Raw genomic sequence first — 19,447 nt, forward strand, 5'->3', positions numbered from 1 at the left:
TCGCTTTGATTCGATTCTTGTGCTAAAAACATGTCTGATTATGATATATGAGGTTCTGCTTGTTTTGAGGAGGTGCTGGTTCATTCTTCGATTTCGATACTTGAGTTTTGATGCTGAGAATGATATTTGATTTTACTGGTTATATTTCTGAAGTTTCTCTAGTTTATGTTTGGTTCTATTATTGATGTTTCTCTGCTATTTATTTTAATATTTGATTGTTAATTCCTGGGTATTGTTTGATTCTCTTGCTAGCATGGTTTGAGTTCTTCGTGATATCCCCTATTGTCTTCTGTGTTATCCTCCAATAACTTTTGCTGTAAGTTACCGTTTGTTTGGCTGGAGAATGCATTACAGTTAGCACCGAAAATAATGTGTCACTTTTGATTTTGTTTTGTATGTGGTTCGATGCTCTGCCTTGTGAGATTAGTAATGATGAAATGAGTTGAAACGAGTTGAAATGAGCTGGTTGGAATTCTATTAGTTTGTATCTTGCTGATAAATGAATTATTCTTGTGATGTAATTGGTTTTTCAGCTGAGATCTATATTGTGATGCCAAATATTTGTTGTTTTGTTTTTGTATAAAGCATATGGAACATGTATTGTGTATAAGGAATGGGATCTGGTTCTCTGCTAGTATTTTGATCAAGCTTGCTTTGATCTCCTTCAGTGTTGTTGGCTATTGTTATTGGTTGATATTCTATGGTCTTTGCTATATCGTTTGGTATTATACTTGCTTGAATCTATGATATGCTATAGAGGTATGATGCAAGTTGGTTCTGGCTCCTGTTCCTATCATTCGGTTAGACTTCCATTTGGACATGAAGTTCATATTTCTTTGATGGTTCATATTGGATTTGATGCTGTGTTTATATGTAAAAATAAAAAAAGTATGTCCGTATGAGAGAAATTGTTAATGGAAGCTTGTTATTAATACGAATCTTGATTACATTTAAGCCTCTAATGTTGATCATTCTCTTGTTTGATTTCTGGACTTGGACCGCAACGGACCTTACTTGGGCCGGAATGTGCGTTTGGAAATTGGACTGGGTTTGAGCAATTAACGGGCTTCGTGGATTATATTAGTATTGTATATACAATATTTGTATTTAAGTTTTCCTTGTATATGTTTCTTTGATTTTTATTCTTTTTGACATGTAAATGTAAACCATGTAATAGGGTAGTGAAAATAATGAAAAGTAGTGTAAAGTAGTGTAGTTTAGTTTTACGCATGTTTAATGTGATTAGTATACATGTTTAGGGGTTGATAAATTTAGACTATCAAATATGCATGAGTAGGAATAGTTGATAAATTATGTTGAATGCATTGCTAGATTATATGTTAGGTTGTATATTTCGTTTTGCCAATCCGCCAATTCAACAATCGCGTCTTTACCAAATTCTCATATAAACAAATTAATAGATACTAAATTAAAGTCAATTAGGAGGAGGATTTGATGACATTCAGCTCCTTCCTAGACTTTAATTGTGTTATCTTTATTTAAATGAAAAGCAAATGATAATTTAATTTATTAGATACCTAAATTAAAGTTATTTGGGAGGAGGACTTGATGACATTCAGCTCCTGCCTAGGCTTTAATTATGTTATCTTTTCAAATTAAAGTGTCATTTGTAAACGAAAAGCAAATAATAAATTAATTTACTAGATACCTAAATTAAAGTTCTTTATGAGGAAGACTTGATGACATTCAGCTCCTGCCTAGGCTTTAATTATGTTATCTCTTTGAATTAAAGTATTATTTGTATTCGTAAACACAATGATAAATTAATTTACTAGATACCTAAATTAAAGTTCTTTAGGAGGAGGACTTGATGGCATTCAGTTCTTGTCTAGGCTTTAATTATGTTATCTATTCAAATTAAGGTATCACTTGTATTCATAAAAACCATGGTAATTTAATTTATTAGATACCTAAATTAAAGTTAGTAGGAGGAGGACTTGATGACATTCAGCTCATGCATAGACTTTAATTATGTTATCTTTTCAAATCAAAATACCATTTATATTCGTCAAATGAAATTAGACTATTCTTTCCGTTTTATTCATTGTTCTTTGATTATGTGATTGAGAAATCCCTTGGTATAAAATCCAATGCTCTTTTGCAAATTCCACCAGATTCTTTCCAAATAAGTTTTGCAATAAAACCCATCAAAATGAGATTTTCAAAATAAAGCTTTGGTCTAACATTAATAGAAAACATTTCACCCTATTTGATAATACATGATTTTTCGGGCATATGAAAAATTCATTAAAACAAATTGGGACAAACAAATTTTCAAGAAAAGCATATAGATCAATCTAGGTAACCTTTTAGGGAGTTATGGGGTGCCGAACACCTTTCCCACACTCAATAGACCCCCTTACCCATTTTCTGGTTCGTAGACCACATTTTTAGTGTCCAATTGCACTCATATCAATTGGTGGCGACTCTGAACATTTTTCATCTTTTTATCGTCGGTCTGCGTCGTGACCCCTGTTGCGACACCTAGCCTAGGATAGACCCGCCTGTAGCTTGCCTAGGACAAACTTAGGCCCGAAGCAAGGCCTCGGATCGAGCCGAACCCAAAGACTTTCCCAAGACAAACTATACCCCACCCTGCTCAGAATCGACTTGGAACCAAAGACCTGTTCGGGACCGACCTTAGTTCGTATCCCTACCCGGGAACAACCTGGGGCCGAACCCTGGGCATGGACTGACCTGAGCTCAAAGCCCATCTTAGGATCTACCCAGGCCCGTAGCTTGCTGATGTGATAATTCTCGCAAGTGCACAAGAGTCTACGAACAGTACAATGTATGCAAGTATGAGGTCGATCCCACGGAGACTAGTTAATCTAATTAATGTACCTAACTTGATGAATGCTTCAGAAATTGTGATGAATGAGAATATGTATGATGTAATTAAACTAAACTAACAAATGAGTTAAAATTCAGATTTTTGTGATATCAATATGAGAAGAACACTAGGACAATGATTTCACCTAGTACTCTTATCACAAGCATTCAACTAACAAACACACAATTATGGTTCCAATTCAAGGGTTGATTCTTTCTTAAATATGTTGGTTCGTTCGTTCGCGGTGCCAACAAATATTATTAACAATGGATTAATCCTGTTCGGTTCGCAGTTTTTAACCCAAGACTAACAACTCATTACGATCTAAAGAACTATAGCAACCAATCAATCCCCTAAACCTTGTTCATGGCAGTCGACAATTGATTTCCTTAATTTCAGTTCCACTAAGACATGTGAATTCGGTTCGTTCCTTAGTCCTAGCTAGATGAATCTAGTTGAGCATTCAATTGGTGATCAAGCAATCAAACAAACAATAGACTATAAGCATGGTAATTAAAAACATGAATCCTTGAACCAAAATTATGCATCCATTAAATTGAAATACTTGCAATATTCATACTAGGCTACATCAAGCCCTAGCAAAGAGGTTTAGTTACAACTCATCTTCAAAGTATCAAAAATAAATCTAAGGAGAGAAATCATGGAAAAGAGTTGAAGAAAATCCCCTTGATTTGATGGAGTTGTTGTTGGGTAGGAAACCTTCAGATCCTTGAATCCCTATGAAAGCTTGGTGAGAAGGAGCTTTGTAGCCTCAAAACCCAGGAAAAAAAGTTGAGAGTTTCCTAAACTCGGCCGCCCTCTTTTTATATCCTCAAAACTCCCAGAAAAACCTAATTTTGGTGTATTTCGGAAAGCTGCTACGTCAACCTCCGCTCGAGCGGTGATGGCTGCTCGAGCGGTCAAAGATGTAGCTTCTGTGGCAGCAGCTACCTTCAGCTCCGCTCGATCTCTGTGGGGCGCTTGAGCGGAATACTTGGCCGCTTGAGCGGTCATATGTGCTCGAGCGGCCATTTAGTGTTTCAGTGGTCCTATATATGATTCCAATTGCAATTTACTCATCTCTTTGATCCGTATCTTTGCTCGAACTCCTCCTACCATAAAAATACAAGGAACATGAATAATATCAATCTAATTCCATAAAAAAGTACCGAGAACATAATGCACTTAAGCACAAAAATGTGGTAAAATATATGTACATCAAATACCCCCACACTTATCTTTTGCTCGTCCTCGAGTAAATTACTCCGTCATTAATCTCAGAAAGTCATACCACTGTAATCACTCCAAAAGAACTTACCCAAATCTCAACTCAAAGATTAAATGAAACCAGAATCACAAACCGTCATATTCATCTCAAAATTTACAACAGTAACCATTCATCACATAACGTTTAGCTTCAACTTCAAATCTCACAAATGATTCACTCAGAATAAAAATTCACACCGAAGTTGCCAAACTACTCTCAAAAGAAGCGTATGTGGGCGGAATAATGTAAGAAGATAACAAAATCCCACATACAAGTCAAGAAGAACGCACTATGAAAGAAAATAAAAATTAGATCTCGTCAACGGATATCACTTACCAAGAATCGTGAACAATATCTCGGATCACTTCTCAAAATCAAACCAAGTCATTCTCAAGATGAAGTAGGACTTTTTAGGCTTGTAACGTAAGGCTAGGGATATAGTGTAGGTAAAAGCAAAGGTAAGAAAATACATAAAATTCAAGAGACATCAAAATTTCCAAATAGCAATCCAAACCCTTCTCTAAATATTTAATTCCCAATCAATTCACAAAACACCTACACTTTCCAACTCTTTGAAACTTCTCACCCTACATCAACAATATAAGAGCTACCAATAATCATTCCTTAGAATTTTTTATTTTTTTAACGCATGCTCTTTCTTCCTCATTGATTCTTGTTTTTTTTTTTTCTTTTCTCAATTCTGCATTCAACTTTTTTTTTTTTTTTTTACTTCCTTGCAATACCCCCACACTGAACTCCCTTCTTTCATAACCAAAGCACAACTCCAATAAATTTATCAAAACACATCAACAATCAACTCTTGTTCAATTATTCATTCAACTCAATAGTTCTCAAAAGGAGATAAGAAATTCAGTTTTCCTTCATCAAATGAACCTCAAATTAAATAGGGTAAGGTTGATTGGCCATGACAAAAAGGTTTGTGTTTAGGCTCAAAGAGGGTACTAGCGATAAATATATGTAAGGGTAGGCTAGAAAGATAACCAAACGAATCAAAGAAGGTCTACCTTCCTCTCTTAAGATCAACATGATCATCATAAGAAAAGTTCATCAAGACATAAATTCACAACGATATTCTTGGCAAACAATCAAAACAAGGCATATGAGATCTATTTCAAGTAAGTTTAAGCACAAAAACAAAAATTATGGAGTAGACAAAATCCCTCAGAACAAACGATTGGCTCAAAATCTCACCGGGCATAAGTCTCCACAATTTGTATGTGATAAACGACACCATGCAATTTCTCGACTTCACATGCAAGGTAATGATTCACGACATATTTAATCTCCAAACATAAAATTCAAGCAGATCATCTTTAGAGTAGTTGAGCGACACAAATTACTTTCATCATTGCGAAGAAGCATCTAACCCAAAACGCACAAACAAAGACTCTAACTAATCCAAACAGCCCGTTGTCGTAGGGAATCACGATGGTATTTAGCGCATACCAAAAGCCTTTAAACCCCTAGGTGTCCCTAGTGGACGAGTTATAGTCTCGTGAGGGCTTACCAGGACGATACCCACAAACATCACAGTTGTTCTTTTTTTTTTATTATTTTTTTTTATAACCACATACTGCTAACATAAGAGATTCAGATACATGCCCATGGTAAGCAAATAGCAATTAATACATACCGTATCTTGGATCCAAAAGTCACTCCAAAGGTCACCCCAAAAATCTCCCCCCCACACTTAGATATTGCAGTGTCCCCAATGCAGAAAAAAATAAATAAATAAAATAAAATAAGACAAAGAAACACACAAAAGTGGGAACAACACAACCTGAGAGTAATCATGGTGGAGGTGGAACATCGGGTGGTGGGCACCCCAAGAAAACTATAAGTGCCTCCTGGCTAGCTCTAAGCAGTGTCAACTCTGTCCGGACATCTTCAAATCCATTCATGACATAAGCACATAAGCTGGCCTGCTCCTCAGCAACAGTACGGAGTTCAGTACCCAAGATCTCAAATCGCTCAACAGTACGGAGTTCAGTGCCCAACTTAGAATTACAAATGCCAGCAGACAATGTAGACCTCATATGTACCATCAACACTCAGTGAAACCAGGGATAGAATGTATGCATATGTAGACAGCAGCAAGAAGACATATTCAGTATGCAATTCCCTAGGAATTCATAGGCCATAAATTAGGTCTAGTACCCATTGAAAACATAGAAACAGATGCCATACCAGAGAGTTTGAAGTAGAAGTAATTAATCACAAGAGAGACGTTACCTGGTCCATAGGAACTGTGGAAGACAACGGTGCACAAGGTGATGACGGCGTGAGTGGTATAAGAGAGAAAAATAGCCTGGAGTGTGTGAGAAGTGTTTTGTGTGTGGCTGGGCTAAGTATGTGAGAAGTATGCAAGTAGGCTGAATGAGTGAAAGGCCCATGAAGTGTAGGCCCATATCTATTAACTCACCTGAAGTGCGGCGCTGGAGCTGGTATCACCGCTCAAGCGGAGCAAACCGAGGCTGCTGTTCCAGAAGCATGGGTACGAGCGGATCGAGCGCTGCTTACAGATCCAGCGGCAACCCGGTTCTGTGGGAAAATTACACCCAGTTTTTTTTTTTTTTTTTTTTCTTCTCTAACCATGCAATATTTACACAACACACAAAAATACATAATAAACTTACATACATATTTTGGGTTGCCTGCCAACTAGCGCCTTATTTAATGTCTTGGCAAGACGAAGCTTCTTTGACTATGGTGTTAGATTTGGGACTTGATCAACTACGACACCAATGTCAACATCTGTGAGAGAGTCAGTTAAAAATGGCTTCACTCGTTGCCCATTCACCTTGAACGTGCTACCATCTCTCGGATTCCGAATTTCCACCGCACCATAAGGAAAAACTTTCATGACCTCAAATGGTCCCGTCCATCTAGAATTTAATTTACCCGGAAACAAACGAAATCGAGAATTATATAATAAAACACGCATACCTTCGGTAAGTTCTTTTGGCTGAATCAATTTGTCATGTGCTGCCTTAGTGCGTTCCTTGTAAAGCTTTGCATTTTCATAAGCTTCAAGACGGAGTTCCTCTAACTCGTTGAGTTGTAACTTTCTTTCTTCACCTGCAGCTTGTATATCAAAATTTAATTTCTTTATAGCCCAATACGCCCGGTGCTCGAGTTCCATAGGTAAGTGACATGCTTTTCCAAACACAAGACGATAAGGACTCATACCAATCGGTGTTTTAAAAGCTGTCCTATATGCCCACAAAGCATCATTAAGCTTAATAGCCCAATCTTTCCTAGTGGAGTTGACAGTTTTCTCCAAAATTCGTTTGATCTCCCTATTGCTAACTTCCACTTGACCCGACGTTTGAGGATGGTATGGGGTGGCTATTTTATGAGTGATGTTGTATTTTTTTAACAAGGCTTCAAAAGGCTTATTGCAAAAATGACTACCACCATCACTAATAATGGCCCTAGGGGTTCCAAATCTAGTAAAAATCATATCCTTAAGGAATGTAAGAACAACCCTATGGTTATTGGTCCTAGTAGCTAGGGCTTCAACCCATTTAGAGACGTAATCCACTGCTACAAGGATATAAGTGTAGCCATAAGAAGGGGGAAACGGACCCATAAAATCAATACCCCACACATCAAACATCTCAACCACAAGAATGCTATTCAAAGGCATTTCATTCCTTCTACCAATATTTCCCGACCTTTGACAATTATTACATCTAGCACAAAAGTGGAATGCATCTTTAAAAAGCGTAGGCTAGAAAAAACTTGATTGGAGCACTTTTAAAGCTGTTTTCTTAGCTCCAAAGTGTCCACCACAAGCAAGATCATGTGCATGGCGTAGAATGTTCTCTTGTTCTTCTTCAGGAACGCACCGGCGAATGATTTGGTCGGGTCCATGCTTGAACAAATAAGGATCCTCCCAATAATAGTGCTTGACCGATGCCAAAAATCTCTTCTTTTCTTGAAAAGTTAGTCCTTCTTGAAGTACGCCACAAGCAAGATAATTAACAAAATCAACATACCATGGTTCCTTTGAATGGACAATCAAGAGTTGCTCATCCGGAAAAGTCTTATTGATCGGCACCTGATTCTCTTGACAAAATCCTTCTTCCACAATGCGTGATAGGTGATCGGCCACCACATTCTCACTACCCTTTTTATCTTTGATCTCCAAATCGAACTCTTGAAGTAAGAGGATCCACCGAATCAACCTAGGCTTGGCATCTTTCTTATTCAACAAATACTTTAAAGCCGCATGGTCAGTATAAACAATTACTTTGGAACCAACTAGATAAGCACGAAATTTTTCCAAAGCAAATACCACTGCCAACAACTCTTTTTCTGTGGTGGAGTAATTGAGTTGTGCGTCATTCAAAGTGCGACTAGCATAATAAATAACATGGGACGCCTTACCATCCTTTTGACCAAGAACCGCACCAACAGCATAATCAGATGCATCACACATAAGCTCAAATGGTAACGACCAATTGGGAGTAGAAATAATAGGAGACGAGGTCAATGCATGTTTCAACACATTAAAAGCTGCCAAGCACTCTTTGTCAAAATCAAAAACTGCATCTTTAGCCAATAAATCGCAAAGAGATTTGGTGATCTTAGAAAAATCTTTGATGAAACGACTATAAAAACCCGCATGTCCTAAAAAACTTCTAACACCTTTAACAGAAGTAGGGGAAGGTAAATTTTTTATCAAGTCAATTTTTGCTTTGTCTACCTCAATCCCCTGGTGAGACACTACATGTCCTAGCACGATACCCCTCCTAACCATGAAATGACATTTTTCCCAATTCAAAATTAAATTCGTCGCTTGACATCGTTGCAAAACTAGAGCTAAATTTTCAAGGCATGCATCAAAAGAATATACAAAAACTGAAAAATCATCCATGAATACCTCAATTATTCGCTCCACCATGTCGGAAAAAATTGCCATCATGCAACGTTGGAAAGTAGCGGGGGCATTGCACAATCCGAAGGGCATCCTTCTATAAGCGAATGTACCGAATGGGCATGTGAAGGTGGTCTTTTCTTGATCCTCAGGTGCAATCGGAATTTGATTATAACCTGAAACCCATCAAGAAAACAATAGTGAGAATGACCCGATAAGCGTTCAAGCATTTGATCAATGAAAGGGAGAGGAAAGTGATCCTTTCTAGTGGCGGTATTCAACTTCCGATAGTCAATGCACACTCTCCATCCGGTAGTCATCCTTGTAGGAATGAGTTCATCATCCTTGTTCTTTACCACCGTGATACCGATTTCTTTGGCACTACTTGAACCGGACTTACCCACTTGCTATCCGAAATTGGATAGATCACCCCCACATCGAGCAATTTGAGGACTTCGACTCTCACCACTTCCTTCATGTTTGGATTGAGTTTTCTTTGTGATTCTCGTGATGGTCTTACCTCATCCTCCATTAAAATTCTATGCATGCACAAGGTGGGGCTAAGGCCTTTGATATCGGCAATAGTCCATCCCAAAGCCGTTTGATGATGTTTAGGCACTTGAATGAGACTCTTCTCCTCTTCCTTAGTCAAATCCGTAGCAATAATTACCGGAAGAGTCTCATCTTTACCTATGTATGCATACTTGAGATGTTGTGGCAATGGTTTTAATTCCAACTTTGGTGGAGAGATGATAGATGGTTCGAGCTTTGTCTTATTCATCACCAATGGCTCAATTGGAGGCGTGTACCTTGGTTGATATGGTTTGGTGTGCTCTAAGACCGCTCCAACACTTTCAATTGCTTCTTCTTCACTAGGTGATCCTATCAAAACCTGTTCAAGATCTGTAATTTCATTATGCACAAAGGTAGATGTAATTAACGTATCTATTATATCAATAGAGAAACACGTATCAAGTGAAGTAGAAGGAAAAGAGAGAGCTTCAAACACTTTAAGTTCCACAGTTTCTCCCAAAACTGTCATTGTCAAGGTACCGTCCTTCACTCGGATGCATGTGTCTGCAGTTGCCATGAATGGCCGACCAAGTAGTATAGGTGCATCATGTCCATTCATCCCACTTTCTTCCGTATCTAAAATTATGAAATCTGCAGGAAGAATGAGTTTATCTACTTGAACCAAAATATCTTCTACAATACCTTTAGGATACCTCACAGAACGATCGGCAAGCTCAAGAAGAACTGTAGTCTTCTTCATTCCTTGGATTCCAAGTTCCTTGTAAACCGAGAATGGCATTAAGTTGATGCTTGCTCCAAGATCTAGCATCGCATGTCCATGTCGCTTGCTGTCAATGGTGATGGGTATATCAAAGCTACCCGGATCAGATAACTTGGGTGGAAGGTCCCTTTGAAGAATTGCACTCACGTTCTTATTCAACTTGACTCCTTCGTTAGGTGCAAACTTTAGCTTATGAGTCTTCAAACTCTTCAAGAATTTCCCATATGCCGGAATCTGTTCTATCACATCAAGCAAGGGCAAGTTAATTTGAACTTTACTCAACACATCATAAATTTCTTTGAAATACTTATCCTGCTTGTTTTGCTTAAGACGACCCGGGAATGGAATAGGTGGCATGTAAGGATTGACCTCCTTATGGAGAACACTCGTATTGCCTTCCTTAGAATGAGTGGCAGGTGGAGTAGGCTCAGATTTTTCAACATCTTGTTGAACATCTTCTTGTTCTTTTTCACCTACATCCACAACGTCATTAATGTCATCAACACCATTATTAATAACCTTACCACGTCAAAGATGAATGGCCTTGGCTTGTTCATTGTTCTTCGGATTGACAACAGTTTGACTAGGAAATTTTCCAGCTTCCCTTTGGCTTAATGCCTCAGCGATTTGACCAACTTGAGCCTCCAACTTCTGTTGACTAATAGCCAATTGCCGCACCATGTCCTCCAATGTGGTGGTTGGTGGATTGGCTTGGTTCTGGGTATTCTTCCATGAAAAATTTGGATGTGCTCGAAAACCTGGGTTATAAGAGTTGGAGTATGGGTCAAACCTTGGATTCCGGTTATAAGAGTTCATCATGTTTGCCTGTTCTTGTACAAACTCCGGAAAATCCACTCCTTGAGGGCATGTGATTGTTGTTTGGCCAGGAACATGACGTATGGCACAGATCTCTTATTGAATTGTATGCCCATTCATTGCTAGAAGCATGTCCAACTTACTAGCAATAGCATCAACCTGCGATCTTGGTGCAAAAATATCAGAGTTATTAAGTTCAAACCAACTCGCTTACCTCGCGTCTCTGAATGTTGGGTCTCAACTGCTAGATTATCAAACAAAGTTTGACATTCTGTTGGAGTCTTATTCCTGATAGATCCCCCTGCATAATTATTAACTGCAGCCTTACTAGGAACTGTCAGTGCTTTATAAAAGATGCGCATCAACACTAATGAAGGCAAAGCATGATGGGGACACTGAGTTAACAAATTATTAAATCTCTCCCACATTTCAGAAAAAGACTCATCAAGTTGTTGTTCAAATTGCATGATCTTATCCCTAAGAGCATCAGTTTTCTGAGTTGAGAAAATTTTTTCTAAAAATTTATTTTGTCCCTCAGTCCATGTCGTCAGTGAACCCGGTCTCAAACTGTTGAGCCATGTTCTTGCTTTGTCCTTCATAGAGTAGGGGAATATCTTCAACCTCAAGTGCTCCTCAGTAACTCCCGTAGACAAAGACATGCTAGAAACCATATTAAAAATTTCACGAATATGACTAAGTGGATCCTCCGAACTTAGACCATGAAAAGAAGGCATCATGTTAAAGTGCATGGTCTTAAGCTCGTAGTTCCTAGCTCCCGTCGGAAGTACGATGCAAGATGGGGATTCTGGAATAGTGGGGATGTCAAGATCACCCATCGTTTCAGCTGGAAGTATTGCCGCCATCTTCTTGTCTTCGGTTGAGGATTCTTCGTTACTTTCACCTTGATTCTTATTCCTCAACAAACTTTCAATGTCGTCTATGTAAGGTTGTAGCTCTCCTTTCAAAGAGCGTCTACCTTGCATAAACCTGAAAAATTAAAATAAAAAAAATTAAGTACACAATTGAACTAAACTAATCCCCGGCAACGGCGCCAAAAACTTGATGTGATAATTCTCGCAAGTGCACAAGAGTCTACGAACAGTACAATGTATGCAAGTACGAGGTCGATCCCACGGAGACTAGTTAATCTAATTAATGTACCTAACTTGATGAATGCTTCAGAAATTGTGATGAATGAGAATATGTATGATGTAATTAAACTAAACTAACAAATGAGTTAAAATTCAGATTTTTGTGATATCAATATGAGAAGAACACTAGGACAATGATTTCACCTAGTACTCTTATCACAAGCATTCAACTAACAAACACACAATTATGGTTCCAATTCAAGGATTGATTCTTTCTTAAATATGTTGGTTCGTTCGTTCGCGGTGCCAACAGATATTATTAACAATGGATTAATCCTGTTCGGTTCGCAGTTTTTAACCCAAGACTAACAACTCATTACGATCTAAAGAACTATAGCAACCAATCAATCCCCTAAACCTTGTTCATGGCAGTCGACAATTGATTTCCTTAATTTCAGTTCCACTAAGACATGTGAATTCGGTTCGTTCCTTAGTCCTAGCTAGATGAATCTAGTTGAGCATTCAATTGGTGATCAAGCAATCAAACAAACAATAGACTATAAGCATGGTAATTAAAAACATGAATCCTTGAACCAAAATTATGCATCCATTAAATTGAAATACTTGCAATATTCATACTAGGCTACATCAAGCCCTAGCAAAGAGGTTTAGTTACAACTCATCTTCAAAGTATCAAAAATAAATCTAAGAAGAGAAATCATGGAAAAGAGTTGAAGAAAATCCCCTTGATTTGATGGAGTTGTTGTTGGGTAGGAAACCTTCAGATCCTTGAATTCCTATGAAAGCTTGGTGAGAAGGAGCTTTGTAGCCTCAAAACCCAGGAAAAAAAGTTGAGAGTTTCCTAAACTCGGCCGCCCTCTTTTTATATCCTCAAAACTCCCAGAAAAACCTAATTTTGGTGTATTTCGGAAAACTGCTACGTCAACCTCCGCTCGAGCGGTGATGGCTGCTCGAGCGGTCAAAGATGTAGCTTCTGTGGCAGCAGCTACCTTCAGCTCCGCTCGATCTCTGTGGGGCGCTTGAGCGGAATACTAGGCCGCTTGAGCGGTCATATGTGCTCGAGCGGCCATTTAGTGTTCCAGTGGTCCTATATATGATTCCAATTGCAATTTACTCCTCTCTTTGATCCGTATCTTTGCTCCAACTCCTCCTACCATAAAAATACAAGGAACATGAATAATATCAATCTAATTCCATAAAAAAGTACCGAGAACATAATGCACTTAAGCACAAAAATGTGGTAAAATATATGTACATCACTTGCCTAGGACTAACCTGGGGTTCGAAGCCCGGCCCGGGACCGACCTGGGATGGTTTGGTTTGTGGATTCCGAATAGTTACAATGGCTGCTGGTAGAGAGGCCCAATGTTGAGTGAAATAAGAGTAGTAAATCAACTTCTCTAACATTTGGATTGAAAGACGAATTGACTTGACAATTGAGTGTACAAATTGTTGTGATGGAAATTACGAGCGTAGGAGAGTTCTTTAACTAGAAGATAACTTAGATAATAGGTTAATAGCTAGCTTTTTAATTATTTTGGGTCCACAAAGTAACAATTATCAATTGTATAAGAAATTAAAAAATATTTGGCCCTCAAAAATCTGAGGCCATAGGCTGCAACCTTAGCTACGTAGGGGTTGAGCCGCCCCTGAGCATACTGCACCACTTAAATTAGTAAAGCACTAAAAACTAAGGGTTTTTTTGAAAAATAACCCTCGCTAATAAACAATTTTTAAATCTAACCCTTCTTTTCAAAACACTTAAATATAACCCATTTGACAAAGGAAAAGACATTAATATCATTTCACGTCTTTTCATGCATCACCTCTCTCTTAAACCCTAAAAATGGTTTTCCCTCCCAAAAACACTCCTCTCCCTCTGCGAAACCACTCTCTCTCTCTCCTTCAAACCCAGTAAAACCGGCCATGTATACCCCTTTCATTCAAAATTTGTCACAGATCTAGTGAAACCCATAAGCCAAAGCTCAAATCTTCAAGGTTGAAGTATTGGGACGTCTAAGCACCGTAAGCTGCCATAGCGACGTCGTCGAAGACGCAAACAAGCCTAAAGTCGGCAACGCAATCTCCGTATTCGTTCCCCTAGAACATATAAGTGCTCACCGTGGTCGCTAAGTGTCCAACCCTTCGTCTCATACTTCACCGAGTCTGCATTTTATCGTACAACATCTTGTGCTCAAAAATCTTGTCATTTAAGTCGAGAAGGAAGATTAGCACCAAACTAAGGTTAGTGTAGTGCATTTTATGAGTTAATATACCAGTACAAATATTTCGTTGATAAATGATTTTTCGTTGATGTCAGACAAATTTTTCGTTGGTTACTGCGTTAGTTTTCGTTTAACTCAGGCAATTTCTCGTTGATAAAACATTTATATGGTTGATAATATCACGATTTCAATGAAGTGGGTTTCTCACACAACAACTTTAATCATGGCTAGATGTATAGCGCAGAAGATGGTTCGACCAATCGTAAATGGCAGAAAGTGTACACTTACACTTCACCATTCTGTTAGTGTATTAAAAACACCAGTAAATATATTTCGTTGCTAAACTTGTGTATTTTCGTTGCTAAACGTGTATATTTTGGTTGCTAAACGTGTGTAATCTCGTTGCTAAATGACTGTATTGTCGTTGATATAGACAGCTTTTTTAGTTGATAACTGTTTTACTTTTCTTATATCATACCAATTGCAGGTATTTCGTTGATAACTGTTTTACTTTTCGTTGCTAAACGTGTATAATTTGTGCCTGTTTCGTTGACAAATTGCATGTTTTTGGTTTTTAATATTTCAGATGCAAGTTTTGGTTAATAACCCTGTTACTTTTCGTTGAATTTTTTGGTTGAATACTCACTTATTTTGTGATTCAGAAATGGAAGAGGTTAGCATATTGGTTCGTTATTGTGGGTCTTGGGAAAAGGTTGGTCTCAGTTATGCATATAAGGGTGGGAAGAGTAAGGGCATGATCATTCCAAATGACATTTCCTACAACCAATTATTGGATATGGTGTACGAATTGACCAATATCGATCATCGAACACATAACATCCAATTGAAGTATATTTTCAATGTCCATGGTCCAACTGAACCTGTTGAGATTGAAGGTGATAGGGATGTTCATTTTTTTGTACGATGCAACAGCGACAAGAACATACCTGGGACATCGCTATGCATTTCAAACACTGATAGAGAGGTATATGATGATGATACTGAGGTAAATTTTGAGTTAAATGATGATCGATATGATATTGCAGATACAAAATTGTTTGATGAACCTGACATAGTTGGATTCAGCCGGAACATTGATGATCTTAACGAACCTCAGATAAATATATCAGAAGTTAACGCCAATGATCATACAACTGCCCAGGAAAATTTTTCTTCTGAGGGTAATGCTGGATTTGCCGGTTCTAATTCAATTGGTGCGTCACAAAGCTGTGGTAATATGATCTCACCTGTTGTACATGATGATTCATATGCTGTTTTGAAAGTCGGAGAAATATTTCCAGACAAAAAGAGCTTGTTTAAAAAGCTATGCATGCATGCGCTTCATTTGCACTTTGAATTCAAAGTGGCAAAATTGACAAAAACTCTTTTTGTTGTTCGATGCAAAGTAGATGAATGCAAGTGGTGGCTTCGAGCAACAAGAGTTGAGGACACTTGTTTTTTTGTCATAAAGGTATATCGTGATGAACATTTGTCTTCTTCTTGTTTTGAATTTCATGAAGCTCGTCAAGCAACAGGTTGGGTTGTGGGGGAATGCATTAAGTCTAAATATGAGGGGGTTAGTTGCATTTATAGACCAAATGACTTTGTCAAGGATTTTCAGAGAGTGCATGGAGTTTCAATCACTTATGGGAAAGCTTGGAGGGCTAGAGAAAGTGCCCTACATTCATTACATGGTACGCCAGAACAATCTTTTGCTGAACTTCCCTCTTTTTTTGCACAATTGGAAGCAAACAATCCAGGAACGGTTACACGTATTGAGTTGGATTCTATCAATCGATTCAAATACTGTTTCATGGCCATTGGACCATCATTAAGAGGTTTTCGTACTTGTATAAGACCTGTAATTTGTGTTGATGGAACTCATTTGAAAGGTAAGTATCTTGGAACATTATTTGTTGCCACATGTTTGGATGGAAACAACCAGGTTTATCCTTTGGCTTTTGGAGTAGGGGATTCAGAAAATGATGATGCGTGGACATGGTTCTTTGAAAAATTGAGTGGAGCTATTGGAAGCATGGATTCACTTGTTTTTATATCGGACAGGAATGCAAGTATTGAAAAAAGTATCTGGAGAGTTTTTCCAGAGGCCATACATGGTGTTTGCATGTATCACCTTGGTCAGAATTTGAAGTCCAAAAAGTTTAGTGATTCTGTCATCCCTGTATTCTACAAGGCAGCAAAGTCATACAATAAGGTGGAGTTTCACCATATCATGAATCAAATACGCAGATTTGATGCAGGTAATGTTTTCAAGTATTTAAGTGAAGCTGGTTTTGAGAAATGGTCTAGGGCTTATTTTCCTGGACAACGGTATAACATCATGACAACAAATATTGCTGAATGCTTAAATGGAATATTGAGAGATGCTCGAACCTTACCTATTACGAAGTTGATGGATCATCTGCAATCTTTATTACAACGATGGTTTCATGAGAGACGATCAATAGCTCTTGAAATGAAAGGTGAACTGACTGACTACTACGATAAAGTTGCAGAAGAAAGAAGGAATAGGTATTTAAAGTAATTTATTTCTCGTTGATAACCTTTCGAAATTTCGTTGATGATTTGTTTATTTCGTTTAGAATTTATTTATTTTGGTTGATAAAACTTTGAGAATTTTTGTTGATTTAAATATTTCGTTTATAATTTTGTTGTTCTCGTGGATAAAATGTATCGTTGATAACTTTGATGATTTTGGTTGATGATTTATATATTTCGTTGAGAATTTTTTTATTTTCGTTGACAAAATGTTTCGTTGATAACTATTTTTTTCTCGTTGACTACTATAATTTTATCGTTGATAATTAAAAATTTGAAATTTTTCAGGTCTAGGGTCATGACTGTGGAGCCTATTAGTATAAATACTTTTCTTGTTAAAGATGGTGATGATGAAGGACAAGTGGATTTGGCCAGCAAGACTTGCTCCTGCAGAGTTTTTGATATTGACCATATACCTTGCGTCCACGCTTTTGCAGCATGTAGAGTTAGAAAATTACCAATAATTTCATTGTGTTCGCAATATTATCGTATTGACAGGCTGCTACTGGCATACGCATAACCAATCAACCCTGTTTTGAACACAAACACTAATGTTCTGACTGAGGAAGTGAGGGTTGTCTTACCTCCAGAAACCAGGAGAAAAAGTGGACGACCAAAGAAACATCGAATTCCATCATCCGGTGAGCAAATACAAAAAAGAAAATGCAGTCGTTGCAAACAAGATGGTCACAATCGTCAAACTTGTAGTGAGCCCATTTGTTTACACCCTAGCACGTCAGCACAATGAGAGTTATGATTGAACTTGGTCATTGATTTTTATTTGTTAGGCTATCTAATGTTTCGTTGATAACTAGTATGCGTAACATTGATAACTCTATTTGTTTTCGTTGGTTGTTGTTATTCGTAACGTTGATAATTCTTACTGTTTTCGTTGGTAGTTATGTTATGGTCCATAGTTTTTCGTTGATAACTATTATTCGTAACGTTGATAACTCTTACAGTTTCCGTTGGTAGTTATGTTATGGTCCATAGTTTTTCGTTGATAACTATTGTTGATAACGTTGATAACTCTTACTGTTTCCGTTGGTAGTTATGTTATAGTCCATAGTTTTTCGTTGATAACTATTATTCGTAACGTTGATAACTCTTACTGTTTCCGTTGGTAGTTATGTTATGGTCCATAGTTTTTCGTTGATAACTATTGTTGGTAACGTTGATAACTCTTACTATTTCCGTTGGTTACTCAAACTGTCTTCGTTGGTAAATATAGAATATCATATATATAAATGAAATAATTGAAATATTTACAGTTGTATATATTAAATAAACATAATATGTTAATGAAATAAAAATTACATTCTCATCATGCCCATTTTCCATGTCTCGACTGCAAATTTTTTCCTAATAAATCCCATGTCCTCAGGTTTCAAAATGGCCACGTCCTTATCGGTTGAGAGAATCTCTATGAATTTTATACAGAACATGCCGCAGTCCGAACTGAAAGAAAAAAGCAAGCGAAATTAGATCAATTATTTATTAGAAGAATATTTATTAAAGGAATATAAAACCTTACCCATTTTGTTGTTGAGGAATTTCAGGTTGACGCTCTATGGTCCATGGAGATTCATTGTCGATGACGTTGGCCCGCTTCAGCATCTTGGGGATCAATGTTGCAATGGATTTCATTTCATTACTAAATGTCTCCTGTCTGGTGTGCTTGATAAGTGAATCATAACAAATGATCCTCTTTTCTTGAAGGTCTATCACACCAGCAGCCCAATGATCAGCAGTTATATTAATTGGGAAATAAACCCTATCCAAATTGGATCAAGAGACCATATTTGCCTTAGATCCGTCAACAAAATGCAGTAGAAGATCATCACGATCCCAATGTGAAGGCTCATTGTTCTCTTCGTGCAATTTGTAACGGATGTTGAGATATGTCTGGAAAAAAAATTATATTGAATTGTCAACGAAAAAATATTTATGTTATCAACGAAAGAGTGTATCTTATAAACGAAAAGTGTAACATAAATGTCAACCTAAACATAGATAAAATCAACGAGAATTAAAATACTTACATGAAAATGTGTATCCATAATCGCACATTTTTGTCTGAAAATATCAGTATTCTCAGACATTCTTTTACGAATGAACTCGAATGCAACGTCAAGATGCTGCATAACATATTTATATCATTATAAGAAATAAAGTAAGTTTATCAACCATAAACACCAAAACAAATACATTTATCAACCATATCTATATGCATATATCAACCTATAATTCATTCACGAATAACGACAACCATTGGATATCAACCTAAATAGAAGCAGTAGTCAACGTAAAAGTAATTCAGTTATAAACATAATTTAAAAACATTCATTAACATAATAACTAATGTATAAATTTCTATATCATTAACAAAAAATGTAATGTACAAATTAAGAGTTATA

At 37.3% G+C, this 19,447-nt stretch overlaps 1 protein-coding gene, 1 non-coding gene and 1 pseudogene across 2 annotated transcripts; 2 read left to right on the forward strand and 1 right to left on the reverse strand.

The window, feature by feature from the left end:
• Positions 1-6,732: 6,732 nt before the first annotated feature.
• LOC119987876 lies at positions 6,733-14,505 on the reverse strand (annotated as a pseudogene).
• LOC119990258 lies at positions 11,514-11,621 on the forward strand. Its single transcript, XR_005465986.1, has one exon. It is a non-coding gene; the product is annotated as a small nucleolar RNA R71 (small nucleolar RNA).
• Positions 14,506-14,559: 54 nt separating the features above from the next.
• Positions 14,560-17,791, forward strand: LOC119987877. Its single transcript, XM_038832781.1, has 7 exons — positions 14,560-14,610; positions 14,703-14,772; positions 14,959-14,997; positions 15,134-16,802; positions 16,929-17,003; positions 17,319-17,538; positions 17,621-17,791. The coding sequence occupies exons 1-7, from the start codon at positions 14,560-14,562 to the stop codon at positions 17,789-17,791; spliced, it is 2,295 nt and encodes a 764-aa protein (XP_038688709.1).
• The last annotated feature ends 1,656 nt before the right edge of the window (positions 17,792-19,447 follow it).

This window comes from Tripterygium wilfordii, chromosome 21 (assembly GCF_013401445.1).
Source record: "Tripterygium wilfordii isolate XIE 37 chromosome 21, ASM1340144v1, whole genome shotgun sequence".
Taxonomy (NCBI): Eukaryota; Viridiplantae; Streptophyta; class Magnoliopsida; order Celastrales; family Celastraceae; genus Tripterygium; species Tripterygium wilfordii.